The sequence below is a fragment of the Sorex fumeus genome, unplaced genomic scaffold (genome assembly GCF_029834395.1).
Source record: "Sorex fumeus unplaced genomic scaffold, SorFum_2.1 ptg000051l, whole genome shotgun sequence".
In the NCBI taxonomy this organism is placed as follows: Eukaryota; Metazoa; Chordata; class Mammalia; order Eulipotyphla; family Soricidae; genus Sorex; species Sorex fumeus.
This window is the reverse complement of record NW_026606108.1, coordinates 30,307,755-30,328,415: the sequence shown is the minus strand read 5'-3', so window position 1 is coordinate 30,328,415 and position 20,661 is coordinate 30,307,755. Positions and strand designations below refer to the sequence as shown.

Here is a 20,661-nt window from a genome sequence, read left to right as displayed (position 1 = left end):
ACCAGAGACAATATTGGAGCAGGGAGCAATTCTGCATTGTTAGCCCTGTCAAAATTCTTAACACCTAAAAGTGTCACTAATTTACTTTAAGTGGACATGACGTTATTTAGATTATATGTTAGTCAAGAAGACATTACTAGTATTTGTCAAGATATTAAGCTATGCTATTTGGAGAGTCTTTAGCTGTCTCCACTGAAAGAGTTTGCCACAAGGTAAAGAGCCTATTTTGAACTCAGATAGCTTATGACTTCATGCCAATTGAGTACAAAATAACGGTAATAATTTGCAACAATCACTTTCAAACTAATGAATGTTTTTCTTATTGTGTGATAGGAAAAAAAGAAAACCAACTACAAAACCATATGTGCAATATGTTATGCTTTGTGTATAAAGGGTAAAAAAGTAAAATGTCTCTTCCTAAGAAAATCTGGAAAGATGTATGTAAACATATACATATACCCCAAACAGTAACCATATGAGGCAAAGGTAGACCTGATGGATAAGTATGTCTGAGCCATATATATGTATTATCTGTAATGAAAGTTTAAAAATATATCTTCATGAGATCTTCATTGTTCTTCATTTTCTCTTTTTGTTTTTTTTAGTGAGACTTTTTTATGAACTGGACACCAACTGATTGTTTTAAGAAAGTATTATATGTGAAATTAAAAAATATCTTACCTGTGTTTCATATTATTGAAAATTCATCATTATAAAATTGATTTTATTTACATATATATGTGTTTCTTTTTAAGGTTCTTTATATTTGATCTTCTCACCATGTCACATTAAAGGCTACTTTTTAACCTTAACTTCATTCATTTTGATCACAAAGCTGAAGAGATTCAGACAAATTCTTTATCTAAATTGTAAACTATTGATTGAAAAGAGAAAATGATCATCTTAATCACATCTGAATGCCCAAATTAAAGCAGAATGGTTAAGTATATGTCCATAATGCCATAATAATTTTTCCAGCCTGCATAACAAGCACATTTTTGTATGATCATTCCAAAGAACTGTCGTGAAGGGATGTTTGTACTCTAGATGTGAATGAGTGTGGCGTGGTGACATATATTTGAGGATGTATAAAATAATACCCCTGAAACATTTATAAGGCAAACCAACATTGCCTCAATAAAAAATAAATATTTCAATATGACTAAAAGGAAACAACACAACTTTTTCAGTGTTTTTGAAAAAGAATACTGTTATACCTGTTTTATTATAAATAACCAGGTTCTGTCATATTTTATCTTCTTGCCAGCAAATTAAGGACATTGTTTCATAAAGCTTCTAAAACATACGTGAATATTTAATTAAATCATATTTCCTTGAGAAAATAAAGTTCATTCGCATTTATAGCAGACCATTGTGAGGAGTACATAATTGTCATAAGACCAGGGTAGCCAGTACCGGTTGCTTGTGGAACAAAACTCCTCAATTTTTAAAACATTTTTTTAAAAAATAAACATACAATCATACGTGTTCATTTACTTTAAAAATTCTAAAGATGAAGAAAATTATCGTCTATATATTTAAGTCCTTGTATAAATTACAAAACTCAAGTTTATGTTACAGAGTCCCTTCCCCATAGGAAGCATAAAGCACTTTTGTGGTACCTTTTCACCAGTAAATACTTGTATCACATTGAATTTGACAAACAAAATGAAAGTCGATATTGCATCTTTAAGCCCCAAGAGAACATTCTTCTAAGCTGTCTCTTATGGTGGATGAGCTTCAAAAGTCATTTGATTGCAATGATTTCACTCAGTATCAAATAAAGATATATAAAAGTAATACATATATATTTGACTTCAGTAGAAATCCGAAACATCAGTGAACTGTAGACTCTTCTTGCTTGAAGTCATCAAACACCCGTTGGAGAACAACCAGGAGTAGTTTAAGACCAAGACAACAAAATAAAATTATAACCATATAATAATAAAAATAACAATAAAATAAAATAATAACAACCCAAAATGAGGTAAACTCCCCTTTTAAAAGGCAATAAATGTTGCCCAGACTGTCAGGAGAGAGTTCGATTGTACCTGACACCCAAATGTTTTTCCAGCCAGAGTTCAGCTAGTTTCATGGTTGAGGCAAAAGTACTTGCCTTGGATCCTAAGCACATCTTATACTGCTTAGGGTCCAAGTTAGGGTCACAATGAACTGGATGGAAAATATGCACCACTCCTACTTCTTGACTTCTGAAAGGTCTTAAGCCAGATAAGATTACTTTATTATAGAGATCTACATCTTCTAGTCCCCAGCCTTGTATTGAGGTATCAAATCCACCTGCACCCAGAAGATCACTTTTATAAATACAGGTAATTCCATATCCATAGTCTCTCCAGAATCCAGTCTTCTTTGAAAAGACAAAGTCATCATCAGTGGTAGGATTTCCTCCGTTGGTTACCTTTGGGTCATACTGGCTAAAGATGATGGGGTAGTATACCTGTTGTCCCTGAATTGTATTGTCTCTACATCGCTGGAGAAAGTCTACTTTGAAAATCAAGTCAACATCACAAAATAGCAGCAAAGTATCATTATCAAACTGGGAAGAAGCCATTTCAAGACCAAGACCTCTGGAAAATTCTCCTTTCATCGGTATCAGGGTGATTTCTCCTTTAGGGTATCTGTTCTGATATTCTTTTATCAGCTCAATATGTTTGTTAGAATCCTGGCCAGTTTCCCCACTGAAAAGGATGATGACCAACTTGACATTCTGCTTTGGGATAAGACAAGTATTTTCAAAGTTCTCCATGAATCTCAAGAAAATATCATATCTTCCAATGAGAGGAACAAGAATATGTATTTTCTTTTCACTGTGCCCTCCCATTTCTTTGGCACCTTGAAAAGAAGATAACATCTTTAAAGAATTTGAAATAAAAGAAAATGATTGTGAATTACTGTTAATACTCTCTACCAGACTGTTGACATCAAGCTCTTCAGTTTCTCTGAAGAAAGGCTTGCTAAACAGCTGCTGAAGATAAGCATGACGTCTGACTGGCACTGTCAACTTCCTCCCCTTGTGTCTTTTGTATAAGAGAAGTAAATCCAAAATGTATTCCACCCCATGCATGGGATTAACTCTGCGGTAACCATACTGAATTTCCTTGAAGTCAATAAGCCTTCCTCTACTCTTGGCATTCTCATTGATCATCTCCATCACTTGTAGAACTGTGTCATCCAGAGCTGTTCTTAGGATGCTGTTGATGTTCTGTCGAGGAGGCTGATTTTCAGAAGCAGAGTAAAGGAGCTTTCCAGTCAGGAATTCCCATTCTATCACTTCATTTCTCTCCTGAGGCTGGAAATGATTAAAAGAAGGCATCACTCCCAGCTGCTGGTCTTCCTTGCTTACTTCACTATTACTGAGTTTGCTCATCAGAGCACTCTCCCGGTGGAGCTGGATGGTGCGGTAGCGAAGTTCAGAAATTTTACGGCTCAGCATATAATTATGAAGCCTGTATTGATAGGCAGGCCTCTTGTTGGGATGAAGTGTTATAGCAGCATGGATTTTGCTATTATGAAGGTCTTGAATATAACCTTTTTTATTGTGTTCATAATTTTCATGGAACAGTTGCTGCATCTGAAAGTAAAAAGAAATCAGGATGTTAGAATAAATGTTTTAAATATAAATATACTAAAATACTTAAATTGCTATAAAATTATTTCTGTGACATTTCAAAAATGACTTGTAAATGTGTATTTAAAAAAATAATATATTTAAAAAATAAAATAATACTACCTGAAGCATGAAATATCTCATGAGATAGAAATCATATAAAAATAATACATATCTACTATTTGTATGATTCTGTTTATATGAAACTGAGAAACATGTAATGCTAACTGTACTATTAGTTGTTAAATAGTGATTAAAAATCAAGAAAGATTAGGGGGAACTTTAGAGGACAGATTATGTTCTAATCAATGATCTTCTTTGTGATTACATGTATATATTCAATTTGTAGACATTCCTTGAACTGTTACTGTAGATATGTGTCATATTCCAGATAATAAAGACAGATTTAAAAACATACATACACATGTATATGGAAGTATGTGGAGAAGGTTTGGGGATTTTATACATGTAACTGTGTATGTATGTGTGGGTAGAAAAAGAAAGGTGGGAGGATTATGGGAGTAAGTGGGAGAGAGTGGGTGAGGGGAGAGGAGTAGAGAAAAAGAGGGACAGAGAAGATATTAAAGAAGTTTTCCAGTGGAAAGTTGTATCAAAAGGATAAGATAAATAGCATGTGTGATTATATGTCTTTAGCATCTTATATAGTCCTTTTTCAAAGCATTTGACTTTGAAGTCAATACTTTGAGAGAAGCATATTTGACTTGATTTAAGATGCATCCAAGTGTTTGTCAGTGAATCATTATATCTCCATTTTAGAACATTTAAAACATTTAAAATTTTTTATTGAATCTCCAGAAGATTCAATAAAACTGTTCATGGTTGAGTTTCAGTTATGCAATGTTCCAACACCCATCCCTCCACCAGAGTACATTTTCCACCACCAATGTCTCCAGTTTCCTTTCCTACTCCCTCCAGCATGCCTCTGTGGCAGGCACTTTTCTTCTTTCTCCCTTACTCCTTTTGGGCATTATGGTTTACAATACAGGCACTGAGAGGTTATCATATTTGTATTTTAGAACTCGAGCGGGCCCAGTAACGTCTCCATTGGAGACTTTGTTGTTACTGTGTCTGGCATATCGAATACTCTCGGTAGCTTGCCAGGCTCTCCGAGAGGGGCGGAGGAATCGAACTCGGGTCGGCCATGTTGGCCGCTTGTAAGGCGAACGCCCTACCCGCTGTGCTATCGCTCCAGCCTATTTTTTTCAATATTTTCTTTTTTCTTTTTTTTCTTTTTATTAGTGAAAAACCATGAGGTACAGTTGTAGACTTACAAATTTTTGTGCTTGGGTTTCAGTTATACAATGATCAAGTACCCCTCAAAATTTTTGTATTTTACTTTATATCACTCTCCATAGATATTTTTCTTTATGGGTAAGAAGGTAAACATATTCTAATTATACCACCTCTTCAAAAGAAACTGGCTTTTTGAAACTGTAATTTTTTAAAGTGTGTTTTATATTACTAAGTAAAGAGAACACATTAAAATAAATAGGAGGCATTGAGGATTCATAGCGATAGTAGAATAGGTACTGTGTTTGCTTTGCATGTAGACAACTTGGGTTCCATCCCCAGCATCCCATAATTTTCCCAAGCACCACCAGGAGTGATTCCTGAGCACAGAGCCAGGAGAAAACCCTGACCACAACCAGGTGTGGTCCCAAAACAAACAAAAAAAGTCTGAGGCTTGAATAGAGTTGAATGGCCAAATCATACCCTTATCTCGTACTTTTCTTTTAGAGATACTGAAGTAATTAACATTGCATTATTTGATAAAAGTAACATTATTCTATGAAATTGCTAATATCTTAGTGTTGAAATATGTAACAACTCACATCCCTTATATTATAGCTCAAGGTTTCCATATAGAATATTTTAACATTTGCATAAATGTTGTAAACATATGGTGAGGATAGTCCTTCTACATAGCAAGTTTATATATGTTACAGGTAGAACAATCATAAGAACACACTGAATTTATGTCATATTTTCCATTAAGAAGTATAAAGTATACTTAAACTTTTTTACTTTCACATGTTGTGACAGTTGAAGTATTTGAGTTAGGCCAGTGATTGTTTAAGGGTTATGAAATAAGCCAATCTGGGATTGGACAATTGATTTCCCTATTTCTAATATACTTTCCAGACAGTGTTATTGGATATTTCTCTCCTTATTTAAATAGGATAAAGTCAACTACGTCAACATATTAAATGTTGATAAATAAAAATTATATCCAGCATATGGCTTTGTATCTCACACTTAGAAATGATAATTATGTGTATAATTAACAGTTCAAGAACATGCCTTACTTTTCTGAGTTTGTTTTTTTTTTTTAGCTAGAAGTTTTCAGAGAATGGAAGCACTACATTTAGTTCATTTGCTTCATCTTTGTTTATTTCTGGAAATGCTTGAGATGAATAATAACTTACCACATACAGTCAGTTCTTTGATGTATTTAACATGTATTAAAACTCCTTCTCCTAATAGTCCTGTAGTTAAAGTCCTCAAACTTTTACTACAAGAAAAATATCTTATTGTGATGATTTCAGAAAACGAGGGCTCAAAAGGGCATAATTATTGAACTCAGGGTTAACAGAAAATAAAGAGAATATGAATAAAAATGGGAGTGGCTGACTTTACTACTTAACACACTGAATTTTGAATGTAATAAATTTGTTTTAGGAAAAGTATATATTTTACTTTAAAAATCACTCTGAAATAATTCAGGATCTATCAATATAATAGATGTATCTTGTATGAAAAATAGTTAATCATGTACTGTAGCACTGTCCTCCCATTGTTCATCGATTTGCTAGAGCGGACACGAGTAACGTCTCCATTGTGAGAATTCTTGTTATTGTGTTTGGCATGTTGAATACATCACAGGAAGCTTGCCAGGATTTGCCATGCAGGCGAGATACTCTCAGTAGCTTGCCGGGCTCTCCAAGAGGGGTGGAGGAATGGAACCTGGGCTGATCAAGTCGGCCGCATGTAAGGCAAACTCCCTACTGCTGTGCTATCACTCCAGCCCAATCATGTACATTAATGTGTAAATTTTGTTAAGCATTATCCAGATGCAAGAAATCTGTTTTCTTAGAAAACATCATGTGTCTTCAGAAAGAACTAAAAATGGTTAAATAGGTTAAATAGGAGAAATGTGCTTTATCTGCTCTTCTTTCAGAAACCTAGCTACCTTTTTCCCTATTAATATCTCATTTCCTTTTCCCTACCAAGTAATGCCCTACTGCTTTTACTTTTCCCCTTCATATTTAGATACTCTATACCCTAACTTTACAAGGATTAACACCTTTCCTGAATAACTGTAAGAAATTCTTTCATCTAAGAACTCTGAAATCTTCCAACTATGTGTCTTACTGTTTCATCTACTTACTGTGTGTGTGTGTGTGTGTGTGTGTGTGTGTGTGTGTGTGTGTAGGGCAGGTGGGCCTCCTAAGAGATTCTCAGAGGGTCTAAGGGAAAATCCTGGCAATACTTATTCAGCTGGCTGACAGCTTATTAATGGAACCTGAATATGTGCTGAATATGTGGTGCTGCTCTGAACCCGCAGTGCTTAAAAGCACCAGGGTCATCCTAGTAGTGCCCGGGGGCAGGGGAAGGGTGTTAGGGCTACCCCTGGTGATGCTTGGGAAACATTGTGTTGTCAGGGATGGAACTGAGCCCCTGTACCATCTCTCTCTTCTCCAACCTACCTGCCCACTGTCTCACTATATATAGGCTTTGGCATTTCTCTAAAAAGATTGTAATTATCTTGAAAGCCTGAATCTGCCTTCCTATCTGTAGGATAACTTTGATTTGTCCTTTCTCCTCCACTCAAGGAGCTTAGATTTACTAAATAAGACCCATCACAATGTTCCCGAATCACTGCCATTTCCTCAGAATTCATCTTTAACTTCTCCTTTGTGTTCTGCTTCCTCTATCTGTTAATCACCTATATCCCCAAATCAGACCCTGTGATTTGCAAGGTCAGATCCTTCTAAGGACTTTGAATTTTGTATTTGTAAGTGAAATATTGCTTTTTTCCTTCCCTTTTGTCTTTTGCATAGTTTAATTTAGAGTAATGTCCTTTTTGTATAGACACAGGAAAACAGTTAATGATATGCTTTATAACTTGGGAGTTAATTGACTCTGAATAGCATTTACTCCTGGGCATCAGTCATATTTATTCAACTTAAGCCTCAGTTGCCCTTAGTTTCTAGCACCCCAAAAGCAGGGTCCTGATGAAGGGACTGGATGAATTTAGGGCAATCTGTAAGCTGCCCTGGAATAGGCAAAGTGCCATAAAATTTATAATAAATTAAGAGCACGGTCATGGACAAATCCTGTCATAACCCAAAGAGAAGTGACTGTACAAGGACCTGCTAGGGTTAGGAAGGACTAATCTGACCTGAATACTGTAGTCTGGGATCTATAGAGAGATGTCCCCAAGAGAGCCACCCTATAAGCTTAATATATATCTTGTGTCCATACAAAATGACTAGAAAGATTATTAAGAAGTAAATCTAAGTAGATTTTTTATGGACCAAGGAATGAAGAAGTATGTCCTTAAATGAAAAACATGCCCCTGAGTGGATCTCTTAGCAGGAGGAGATCTTTGTCTTAGAAGAGCTTCCCTGGAAGGAAGGGCTTTCATAGGTGGATTGTGTTATCTGACCTATGGGTAGTTGCTACTCCCAACCTGGTTGGTTGAATTCTTGATGAAGGTTTCGAGACTGGGGATCAGAAGACGAATATGGGAAAAGTAGGAAACATGAATGAGGGGCAGTGAGAGACAGGAATGGGGAGCTTAGTGAGATTGGTAGGCACACAGGGAGAATGGAATAAATAGCGCAATGGAGATTGGAATAAATGGAAACTGTTCACCAACCAGATTGGTGGCTCTGTTTCCTCCTTCATGTGTTTTTTGGCAGCTACAAGCTGGGGTGGGGAAGTTATCATAGCCACTGAACACACGTGATAAGAGAGCACACACAACCATTTTTAAACACACACCTATTCTTACTCAGAGAAATGGATCTACAGATGCAAAACCAGACAGCCTCTAATAGACCCTGTGTCTAATACATAATAAAGTATGTGACTTTGGAAAACTTATTCAACTTTACTGTGCCTTGGTGTAATGATTTTTAAAGTAAGGAATAACTTGTCTCATAACTTGTTAGCACTAAATTAAGAATTTATGTTTAAAATACTTTGAATAGTATTTTGTGCATAGAGTTAGCAACAATTGTAGTTGGTGTTTTTCTTATTGTTTTTACCATTATTTGAGTAAATAATATATAAGAATGAATGGCTTTGATTACAATTTTCTGGAAAATTATTCAAATATGCTCAGTATTATCATTATTTTACTTTAGATGATAATCTAAATCTAGGATGATAATTCTAAAAAAATTTGTATAAGGGCTATTGAGATGAATAGACAATATATGATAATTATGGACATTTTATTTTGTTCTCTATTAAAAAAACTATTGCATTTCCTTTTCCCTGTTAAGGAGAAAAATACCTTTTATTTCTGTTCAAAGGTATTTCAATTTTGTACAAGTTTTTGCTTTTGTTTCCATTGGTCCACTTCATATTTACTCAAGAAAAAGTATTGTCAGGCTGGAGCGATAGCACAGCAGTAGGGCGTTTGCCTTGCACGCAGCCAACATGGCTGACCCGAGTTCGATTCCTCCGCCCCTCTCGGAGAGCCCGGCAAGCTACTGAGAGTAACTCGCCTGCACGGCAGAGCCTGGCAAGCTCCCCGTGACGTATTCGATATGCCAGACACAGTAACAACAAAGTCTCCAATGGAGACGTTACTGGGCCCGCTTGAGCAAATCGATGATCAACGGGAGGGCCTTTACTTTTACTTTACTAACTTAGAAACATTTTTTAAAGTTCCTTCTTATTGCTAGATTAGGATTTGGGGAATGGTAGCATTTTTTTATTATTATACCAGAGAGTACAAACAATGAAAATCAGAATTATTTATGAAGGTATGCAAGGAGTTAAATAATCAAAGTGCCTAAACATATTATGGTGTATATGTAAGGGTTGGGTAAAATGTTGTGAAAGTCGGCAATGAGTCCTGAAAAATACTACAGAGCCAGAGATCTCTCCAGGTCCTATACCAAGCCAGTTTCACTGGCTCACCTCAGATGGAGCAGGTACACTTTTCCTGCCTCCTCCAGATGGAATCCTGGTGACCAAGAGCTTCCACAAGCAAGGCCCAGGTATGCGGGTTCCAGTACTAAATCTCCACGCTGCATGGTGGCAGAGGCACCGGGCTGTCCCTCCCCTGCTCCCCACCTATTCATTGGCCCTGATGTCACACTCACTACGTGCCTCTAGGTGCCATCTTAGCGCACCAACAGCCCTGGTCCAGAGATGCCCAATTGCATCCCAAATTGGATTAGTGCCCTACAGAAATGTCTCTGGAACCCAACCATTTACAATCTAGGATTTCAAAAGTGCACAGCAGCAGCACCCCAGATATTCAAAATGAGCAATGGACAATAAATGATCTAGCATTTGCCCCTGGCAGGCAGGCTTGAATGGAGATGGGAAAATTTGACCAAAACATAATTCCCAAAAGTAGAGAGAGAGTATTGGGGAAATTGTCTTCCATGGAGGCAGGCTGAGGACTGGGATGGGGGTGGGGGATATTCTGGAGACATGGTGGTGGAAAGTGTGCACTGGTGGAGGGATGGGGGTTCGTTCATTGCATGGCTGAATCTCGAACATGAAAGCTTTGTAAAAAAGTAATGTGGAGTTCATGTACCTTCATTCAGCATAATCAATGGCTGAATAAATAGCAATACTCCTACATTTAAAAAAAAGATATTGTGAAAGTATTTAAAATTATATTGTATGATTTACTTATGAATTATTATTTGATAGCACTATTACAGCCCTCAATATGTCACTGTCACTGTGCTCCCATTGTTCATCAATTTGCTCGAGTGGGCCCAGTAACGTCTCCATTGGAGACTTTGTTGTTACTGTGTTTGGCATATCGAATATATCACGGGTAGCTTGCCAGTCTCTGCCGTGCGGGCGAGATACTCTCGGTAACTTGCCGGGCTCTCAGAGAGGGGTGGAGGAATCGAACTCGGGTCGGCCATGTTGGCCGAGTGCAAGGCAAACGCCCTACCGCTGTGCTATCGCTCCAGCCCTCAATATGTAATTATTTTTAATTTTATAAGACATGTAAGGTAAAGATTTTCAAGTAAAATATTAGATTTTCAAATTAACACTACTCAATTATCGTCTATCCTAGTTTTCTGATGACAATGACACAATGAAAACAGTACCTTATTTATTACAATAAAAGGGCCAAAGGCAACATAATGAGAGACCTTATCTATAAAACTGAGTATGGGGGCGGGGTTTGAACAGGAGGGACATTGGAGTTCTTGGAAGGAGAGGGTAGCACCATTGATGGTGAATGTGGTATTGGAATTAGCTATATGGGAAATCATTATTAACAATATTGTAAAACACAATATTTCAATCAGTCAACCCCCCCAAATGGTAGCTTGTTTAAATATAATGAAAATGTTTTGGGGAAAATGAAATATATATCTGGGAGAATATAAAATATACACATCTTATTATATGGTGACAGTTTTTAAGATAATGATTTAAAAGTTTAAAGGCTTAAAAGAGTTCCTCAAAGCAAATATATAAGATCTTTCTTCTTCATATTGCTTATGCATGTTATAAAATTAAAAGCATCATTTTGGTACCAAGCTCCCCGTGACGTATTCGATATGCCAGACACAGTAACAACAAAGTCTCCAATGGAGACGTTACTGGGCCCGCTCGAGCAAATCGACGATCAACGGGAGGGCCTTTATTTATTTAAAAATTTATAGCACAAGGAATAGTCATATCCATTCTACAAACTACTTTTAAAATTTATAGTACAGAGCCTCAAAGATAGTACCAATGCTGTGAATGCTGTTTACCTCAGTTTGTTCCCTGGCATCCTATAGGACAGAAGTGATATTTCAGCACAGAGCCAAAAGTATTCCCTGAGGACCACCAGGTGTGGCTCCCAAACAAAACAAAAAGTAAAAAAGAATAATGGTACAACACATGATAAACTGCACATGTATAACATAACTATAATCAAAACAGAAAAATTAAGTATCAATGGACTATATCAGCATCAGCGCCCTGATTGTGATGCTTAATTAGTTTTGCAAGAATTTTCCACTAAGAGACTGGATGTGTACATTGAGCCTCTTTGTGTTCTTTTCTTAACTTTATGTGAATCAATAATTATCTCAAAATCACCGGGCAAACATACCATTTCATTTGAATATGGACCCTGCTTCTATGGCTGTGAACTTTGGATACATGACAGTTTTTAGTTATCATTATTAATGCCCTTTTAATAACTTTTGCGGTAATTTGGATGCTGTTCTCTAGGAGCTAAATTTTGATGTCCTTCCAATAAATACAGGACCATTATATTGTGTTTATTGTTAATTGATTATGTGCCATTTCTTTTTTCAGTAAAATGTCTCTGTTCAAGGATACTTTGAAATGTAAATAAGACATATTCTTAAGATTTAAGAATAAAATTTCATATTTGGTATGTAGAACATTGACATCAACTATCACTTCATTCCAGAGCACAGTCTTTTGGAAAAATTGGGGAGGAAATCATAGTGTAATACCATGTATAGCTAGTTCAGTATAAGCTAGTAAGGTAAGGTAAGGTAAAGGCCCTCCCGTTGATCGTCAATTTGCTCGAGCAGGCCCAGTAACGTCTCCATTGGAGACTTTGTTGTTACTGTGTCTGGCATATCGAATACTCTCGGTAGCTTGCCGGGCTCTCCGAGAGGGGCGGAGGAATCGAACTCGGGTCGGCCATGTTGGCCGCTTGTAAGGCGAACACCCTACCCGCTGTGCTATCGCTCCAGCCCTAAAAAAGCTAAATTTTTTTAATAGCATAATATATTATATGATAAAATGATAGGGTTCTTTTTCAGTAACTTTCACTGACCAAACCTTTCCTAATTTCATCTTCCCTATCATTTTTGGTCACCTCTTTCTGGAAGAATCAATGACTCATGCATTTACTTAAAAATATCTATTGAGTTTTTAAACCTGTGTCAAAAAAGTTTTTATAGACACAGTAACAAAAGAAACATGGTCCCTGCCCTCACGAAGTTAATTGGTTAGAGGATAAAACCCCAGTTAAGTTAAAAGATGAAAACTCCAAATATTTAAATTCATAAACATCTGTGTTAAATTCATAAATATCTGTATCATTTTGACAAGTGCTCATTGCACTAATTATACCACATTGGACCGGCTGATTTACTTGACTCTTTCTTGAAGGCTAGCTCCCAGGGGTAATTTGGGTCTCATGTTTAATAAAAATGTCATAATTAATTTTTGAATTAACATATGTACCTTAAAAAAGAGGATGAAATTTTTATTATAAGTACTTCCATTTTCTAATAGAAAAAATTAGCATTATATTCTAGGCTTCCAAATGTTTCATAGAAAAAAAAAGATGTTGTAGACTTTACATATGTATATCATTCAAGATTTGGCACATTTCTTAAAGCTTTTATATCTCACTTAAGTGGAAACTTGAATTCCAGTACTGTTGGACTATGACTGATAGTGGTTATATCTCTTTTTTACTATTTTCATAATTGATAAAGTCATTCAAGCAGGAAGAAAGGTCGAGGACACCTATCATCATTCCTGCACTGTGCCATTGCAATGTGAAACGATTGTAGGACTATAAATGGTTCCTAAATCAGTCTGTCACATTAATAATTTCTGCACAAATAAATGAAGTGCTGTTGAGAGCTCTCAGTAAATGAGAATAAAAACATACCTAGAAAAAAACTCAGTGGAAATGCAGTAGTCTTACATTCAAGAAACAGGGCAAAACCACAGGTTATGTAGGCATTATAAAAGTAATATGGAAGTGGACCTGGTCTTGGAGGATATTTGAAAAACTTGAAAGAAAAAAAAATTAACCTTGTGGGAATTCATGTCATGTCCCCCTAACAAAAACGCCCAAAGGACTGGATATGTCCCCTAGGTAAGATAATTTAGGTATTAGAATGCAAAGCGTTTGCAAATATGCACCCAGGAAAACAATATAGCAGGAAATAAAAGGATAGATAACAAATATATGCAGGCTTCAAAAATGTGACAGACAATTATAGAACTAGACTCTTGAGTCATAGAGATAGTATAGCAAGTAAGACTTGCACACAGTCACAGTCAACCTAGGTTTGATCGCCTGTATTCCCATGGTTTCCTGATCACTGCCAGGATAGAGGAGTAACTTCTGAACATTGTCAAGTGGGTCCCCAAAAGAAAACAAACAAAAAAAGACTAAGGTCTTTTCAATATAGAGATAACATGGGCAAAAATAGAATAGGATATGATCATGATGATACCTTTTAAGGGTGTCTACTGATTAGCTATGTGAAATACCCCAGCCACTGATCTTCATGTACCTGTTATATGTTAATGTTTCTGTCAAGTTAAAAGTGTCAATTTGGGGAGGGGAGAGCAATATGGTATTGAATAAATGACCTATTATCATTACTATTCAGGCGACCCTGAGTTTGTGTTCCTTTGTCTTTTGTTTGTCTCATTTTCTGAGACTAGCCTTGCTGGAAGTGTCAGTAGGACCTGTTTGTCAAGATTCTGGACAGAATCTCTCTTGAAATTTCTTCTCATTGTTTCAGCTTATGTGCTGTGTCTCTTTAGTCTATTTTGAACTAAGATCAGGAGTCAGGAGCCTATTATTTTATTTTATAAAGTAGTTCATAATGGGCTGGAGTGATAGCACAGCAGGTAGGGTGTTTGCCTTGCACGCAGCTGACACAGCCGACCCCAGTTTGATTCCTCTGCCCCTCTCGGAGAGCCCAGCAAGCTACCGAGAGTATCTTGCCTGCACGGCAAAGCCTGGCAAGCTACCCGTGACGTATTCGATATACCAAACACAGTAACAAGTCTCACAGTGTTACTGGGCCTGCTCGAGCAAATTGATGAACAACGGGAGGACAGTGACAGTTCATAATATTTAATAACATTTAATATTCAAACACCAATCCCACAACCATTACACCTTCCCACCACCATATTTCAGATGTTTCCCTCCCAAACCCCAACCCCTGCCCCAAAGCAAAATCTAAATAATATATTTTGTATTGTTTGTTATGAAGAACCACTGAAAATGCTACAGAAAAAGTTTCCTTAGAGGAAAGAGTGTAAAGGTTATTGTATTTTGTGAAGGGTCATTAAGCGCTTCTATAGGAGATCACTAACATGTTGTTAAAGGTTGAAACTTGTGTGAATATATGTATCTGTACAAAAATATTTTCCTCTAAGATTGCTTGCCTCCTACTCGGAACCCCGTCAAATGTGGTGCGGTACACTTGGAGTATGGGTAGGGTGTATGGTATGAAGTATACTGCAACTGCAAACGCAGCCACGTGGTCTAGGAATAGGTTAAGTCGTGGGTGAGGCTGGGCCTGAGCATGTGGAGAGCGGCCGTGAGCATGGTGGTGGTTGAAATCTGGAAGATTTTGGCTGTTGGGGTTGGGCCCCTTGGAGCGGGGAGGGGTTTCACCTGCCCCCTTCTGGGGCAAGGTGGAATATTTTTGATATGTACTATTTAATTCCAATTCTAACCTGGGGATAAGTTACAAGTCATGGGAAAAGAGAAAACCGGATATTTTCTCTACATTATGTAAAGCTTTCCTAAAGTAGAACCCAGTTCAGTTCCTTAGAGTGCATGGGCAGGACTTGGGGCTTTAGGTTATATCTGACAGTGCCCAGGGGCTACTCCTGACTCAGTCTTAGAAATCATTCCTGATTGTGCTCAAGAAACCATATGCAATGCTGGGGATAGAGCCAAAGTCACCTGCAAGCAAGGGAAGCACCTCAATCCTTATATTTACTCTGTGGCTCCTATAGCTTAAATTCATGGTTTGTCTTTTTTGTTCATTTGTTTCTTTATTTTTTGGTTTTAGAACACACCAGGTACTTATCCTGGCTCCACACTCAGGGATTACTCTTGGTGGTACTCAGGGGACCTCATGGGGTGCTAGGGATTGAATTTAGGTAGACGGTGGTCAGGGAAAAGCCTTACATGCTTTACAATCTCTCTGGCCTTATAATTTAGTTCTTGATAGTGTATATCAATTATAGTTATTTAGTAAACTACTGATGATAAAATTTCTTGTGCTTTAAAGTACATTTGCAATGATATTGATGGATGCTAATACCAATATAAAGTTTGAAGATTTTAAGATTGTGTATATTTGTTTGCCATCTCGGAGAGCCGGGCAAGCTACTGACAGTATCTTGCCCGCATGGCAAAGCCTGGCAAGCTCCCCATGACGTATTCCATATGCCAAAAACAGTAACAAGTCTCACAATTTGTTGTGAGGTGTTCCTGGTGCAAATCGATGAACAATGGGAGGATAATGCAGTGCTACAGTGCAGTATATTTGTTTGAGAAAGGACATTTTCTTTTAGATAAATCTTCCAAATAGCAGATAAAATAGTCGATGGCTGAGCAAGGGGGCATTAAAAGTCTTCAGGTTGAAAGAGCCCCTGCCTCCTCGTCTCTATGGGAGGTCAGGCACCTGTAACTTCTATAAGCACCAGTTAGCATATAGTCTGGTGACATTTACCAGATGTTACCAGTATCTCTGATAATGTCCTCCACAGTTTTTACCAGTTTATCTCAACAGTTAAACACCGCTTTCCTATTTTAGCAGTAGTTCAGTCTCTTTCTTTTAAGGCAATAAGAGGGAGTTTTCCTTACCCCTTTAACTCTGTCTTGTGTAATTTTTCTTTACATAGGTCAAAGATACTTAGTGAAACATTATGTTCCAATGCTAAGATCCTTTGATTCACTTAAAACTCTTTGCTCTCATTAGCGTTTAAAAAAATAAGAAAAGAAAGACTCAAATTAAGGTCTTATTCCTTATGGTGTAATCAAGGAGATAAGTAGTGCTTCCCTCCAGCTGATTTTATTAACATTAAAGTTTTATGATAAATTATTAAGTTCCCTAGAGCTAAACACCCAATTAAAATAGCATAATCATGGCAGGATGTCTATTATAATGTTTTTCTTAGAAGAAAAATTCTAATTACAGTGCTATAGACCTTTAATACGGGAATGGATGGGAATCACAGCTCTAATTAACAGGTAGATATTTCCAAGATGGTACTAACTAAAAATAAGTGAGGCCTAATTGTTTAAAAATCAAGTTTTCTGCAAATGAAAATACAATGACTTAAGAAATATGACTTTTCTAATTATGCTGACATATTTTTAATAGAGAATGGGGCTAGTTTATCTTTGTGTCACACATATATAAGGATGTCACACAGAAAAGGTTAATTTTAAGGATTAATAAAATTATTTACTGAGAACAAGCTTCATAACAAACTCTTTGTCATATTTATAATAGTTTCAATAAAATGTTAAAGACAAAAATCTGGAGTTTTTTTGCTTTGGTTTTGGTTTTGGTTTATTCAGCCACACCTTGAGGTACTCAGGGATTATTCCTGACTCTGTACTGAGGGATCACCACTGGTGGGACTCAGGGGGCCAAAAGGGGTTCCGAAAATGGAACTGGGCCAGCCTTGCTCAAGGCAAGCATCCTATGTCTGAAAAATTATCTTTCAAAATTGGCTTAAGCTATATTTAAAATTTTGTTAAAGAAGATAAAAGGAATGACTTGCTTTGGGTCTTAAAAAGCAAAGGTATGGGGTTGGAGAGAAGGTATAGCAGGTAGGGCTCTCGCCTTGCATGAGGTTCACCCAAGTTCCTTCTGAGCACCACAGGAATGATCCCTGAGCAGAGTCAGATATGACTAAAATGCAAAATGTAACAAATAGGAAAGGTAGAATTGCAAAGAGAAAAGGGATGGCATTTGAAGAATACAACTATGATTTATGCAATTGACAAGAACCTATATTTTACAAAAGAATAAAACTACATTCCAACTCCCCCAGCTATTAAAATTGTTTAAAGTTTCTTTAGTCAATAATATTGCTCTCAATTCCAGAAATCATTTTAAATATATATATATATATATTGTTTACATTTACCTTAAAATTATTTTTATACAGAATACTTAAATTTTCACACGATTAGCATGGCTAATTTTCTATAAATGATAGGGCTGATTTTCATGGTATATTCATTATGAAAAACCTTAACAGCAAGGCAGATAACTTTTACTAAACTTAATTTATGGGGTTATAGATAATTAGGTGTTGATAATAAAAATGCAGATACAGATCCATACATCCCTCACATCTTATTTTGTAAAATACAGTACAAACATGTACATGCTGTGGTTATATATCTCAGATATATTAAACACCTAAAACCTACTACTACCAATCCCTACAGTAAGGCAAAAATGCATTATACTAGAATGGAGAGAAAATGCAGATATCTTTATTTTTAATATGTGGAGAGTTCCTTTTAAGCAAAAAGATTAAACAAAAGTAGAAATGAAAAATATATAGATTTTAGAAGCGCCATAAATAAAAATTTAAAAGCAAACAACTTGAAGAAGTAATTTTTATAGTGATACCTTTTGTTGTCTTTAGAAGCTTGGATTAATTATTGTGCTTCTTTAACCCTTTTCACCAATTCAATTTATTTTCCTTCCTTAGCACCTCTTAACATCAATGATCTTTATACTTTCAGGGCAGTGACTGGTCTAGGAGACCAAGACCAGTCTCACTATTTCTGCGATGCTCACCTACCCTCCTTTCCCTTTTCTTGGTATGTTTTTCCTTTTCCCAAACCTAAAACATATTTAACTCTTGACTTCCTAGATACTTTGACTACAGCATTACTGGTAGGTGTTATCCTGGCTCTAGGTACCATTTTCCTCTGCTATTTCAACCCAGCTTACTTTTATATTTGTTTATTCCTATAAACATATCTGCCTCCTCAAACAATTTGGAAGTTTTCTGAATGCTTGGACTGTCTTTGTTAACCCTGCCTCTGGTACCTGGTGTACTATTAAATGTTGCAGGTCCAGGGACTTGAAGATGGAAAGCCTTGATTCATATCAAATACCTGTGAGGAGACTCTAGATTTTCAGAAAAGAATAGACATAAAAACTCAACGAGTGTAAAGCTACTCTTTAAGCCCATATTTTATTTTTATTTATTTATTTGGTTTGGGGCCCCATCCGATGATACTGAGAACTTGCTCTTGGCTCTGTGCTCAGGGATCATTTCTGAGAGTGTGTGGGGGGACCATATCAGGTGCCATGGACTGCGCCTGGATCAGCTGTATGCTAGGCAAGTGCCCTACCTACTGAACTCTCTCCACCCAGAGTCCATATGTTAAAGTTCATCTCAGCAGAGCAGTACATCCAAAAGGAAAAATGTAATAAAGCATGTATATGCTAAAACAAATCATTCCCTATTTAGTGCCATTGTTTTTCTTCCTGATGTATTTATTACTTCAGCAGCATTTCAGACTCCTTGCTTCATTATCCTACTATTTCTCCCCCCAAATTATATTAATTTATTTTCCCTAATCTTATATTTAGGCTATGTTCAGAGTTTGAGGAGAGATATGATACAAAGTGCAAGAGATTCAATCCAGGACCTTATACATGCAAGGCATGTTATGTGTGCTGCCACTTGAGCTCCATTTTATTTTTCTTTTAAACAAGTTTTCCTCCTCCCTGTCTTCACGTTCTTTGACTACTTGTATGTTGTTTCTAGTCTAAACTATTGTAAATGCCTTCATTTTGGACACAGTAATCAGAAAGCCACTTAAGCTATAGATATAAATAAAATATATATAAAATAAATAAAAGTAAAAATAAAAGGTAGAACTAAAATTATTTTATGTAAATGAAATATAAAGTATACAAAATGATTTTGGACTTGTTAAATCTGAATCCTAGAAGAAATTAATAAGATAATATTACCAGGACTCTAACTTCAGTGCCCTACGCCCTTTAATCAGAATTATTTGTTTGTTATATAGTAGGGTATTTATATGCACATTATAATGTATCAGATGGATTGAGCACCAGTCAGGCTTTATAGCCGCTATTCTGAGGAGCCTCCCTCCCCTCAATCTTTATACACACACACACACACACACACACACACACACACACACAAAATAATGTTATATTAAAAGCAGGGATTAATCAGTCATAAAATAAACTATATTCATTCTTGATAAATATATCTGTTTCTCTGTCTAATAAAATCATGCATACTACTAATAGCTTTATTCTACTTTTCTCACATGTAACTTGTTTTTAGATTTTCTGTTGTTGGATTTTGGTTTTTTTTTTTTTTACTACTCGGGGCTTATTCCTGACTCTGCACTCAGGGATAATTCCTGACAGTGCTCAGGAGACCAAATGGGGTGCTGGTGGCTGACCCCCAGTCAGCCATGTGCAAGGTAAGAAACTTACTACTCTACTATATCTCAGACACCTGCAATTTATTTTTGAAACTAAGAGTCTTCTTGGATATTAAATTTTACTTTTTTTCAGATTTTCTTTTTATTAGAACACTGTGATTTACAAAGTTGTTCAGAATACAGTTGTTTTAGATAAAGTCCCAACACCAGTTTCATCTCTTTCCTTTTTGTATTTGTTTTTCATGTTGTCTTTTCTTAAATTTATTTCTTATTTAAGGAATATAGGAGAATTGGGTTGGAAAAAGTACATGATAAATGAATTAAGTAATTAATATACCAGAGAGTTGAGATTTAAACAAGCTACACTGATTGAAAAATTGCTTGTTTGGTGACAAAATAAGCTTGAAAGTAATTGCAATTAAATAGAGAAGGCATAATATCACTACATTTACATCACCTGAGTCTAAATTTATTATGGCTGTGTAATTTATTTTCTCTGTATTATTCTGAGATCCACACTACAGTTTAGCTGTGAATATTCATTTCTTAAAGGTATTTTTGTAATTACTTCAGAAGTTCCAATTGT

The 20,661-nt window shown here is 36.3% G+C and overlaps 1 protein-coding gene across 1 annotated transcript in view; it reads right to left on the bottom strand.

The window, feature by feature from the left end:
- Positions 1–1,192: 1,192 nt before the first annotated feature.
- Positions 1,193–20,661, bottom strand: part of CHSY3 (chondroitin sulfate synthase 3) — a 271,834-nt gene continuing 252,365 nt past the window's right edge. Inside the window, exon 3 of the mRNA XM_056124430.1 lies at positions 1,193–3,592. Coding sequence (XP_055980405.1) covers positions 2,030–3,592 — 1,563 coding nt within the window. The 3' untranslated portion in view covers positions 1,193–2,029. The remainder of the gene's footprint in view (positions 3,593–20,661) is intronic.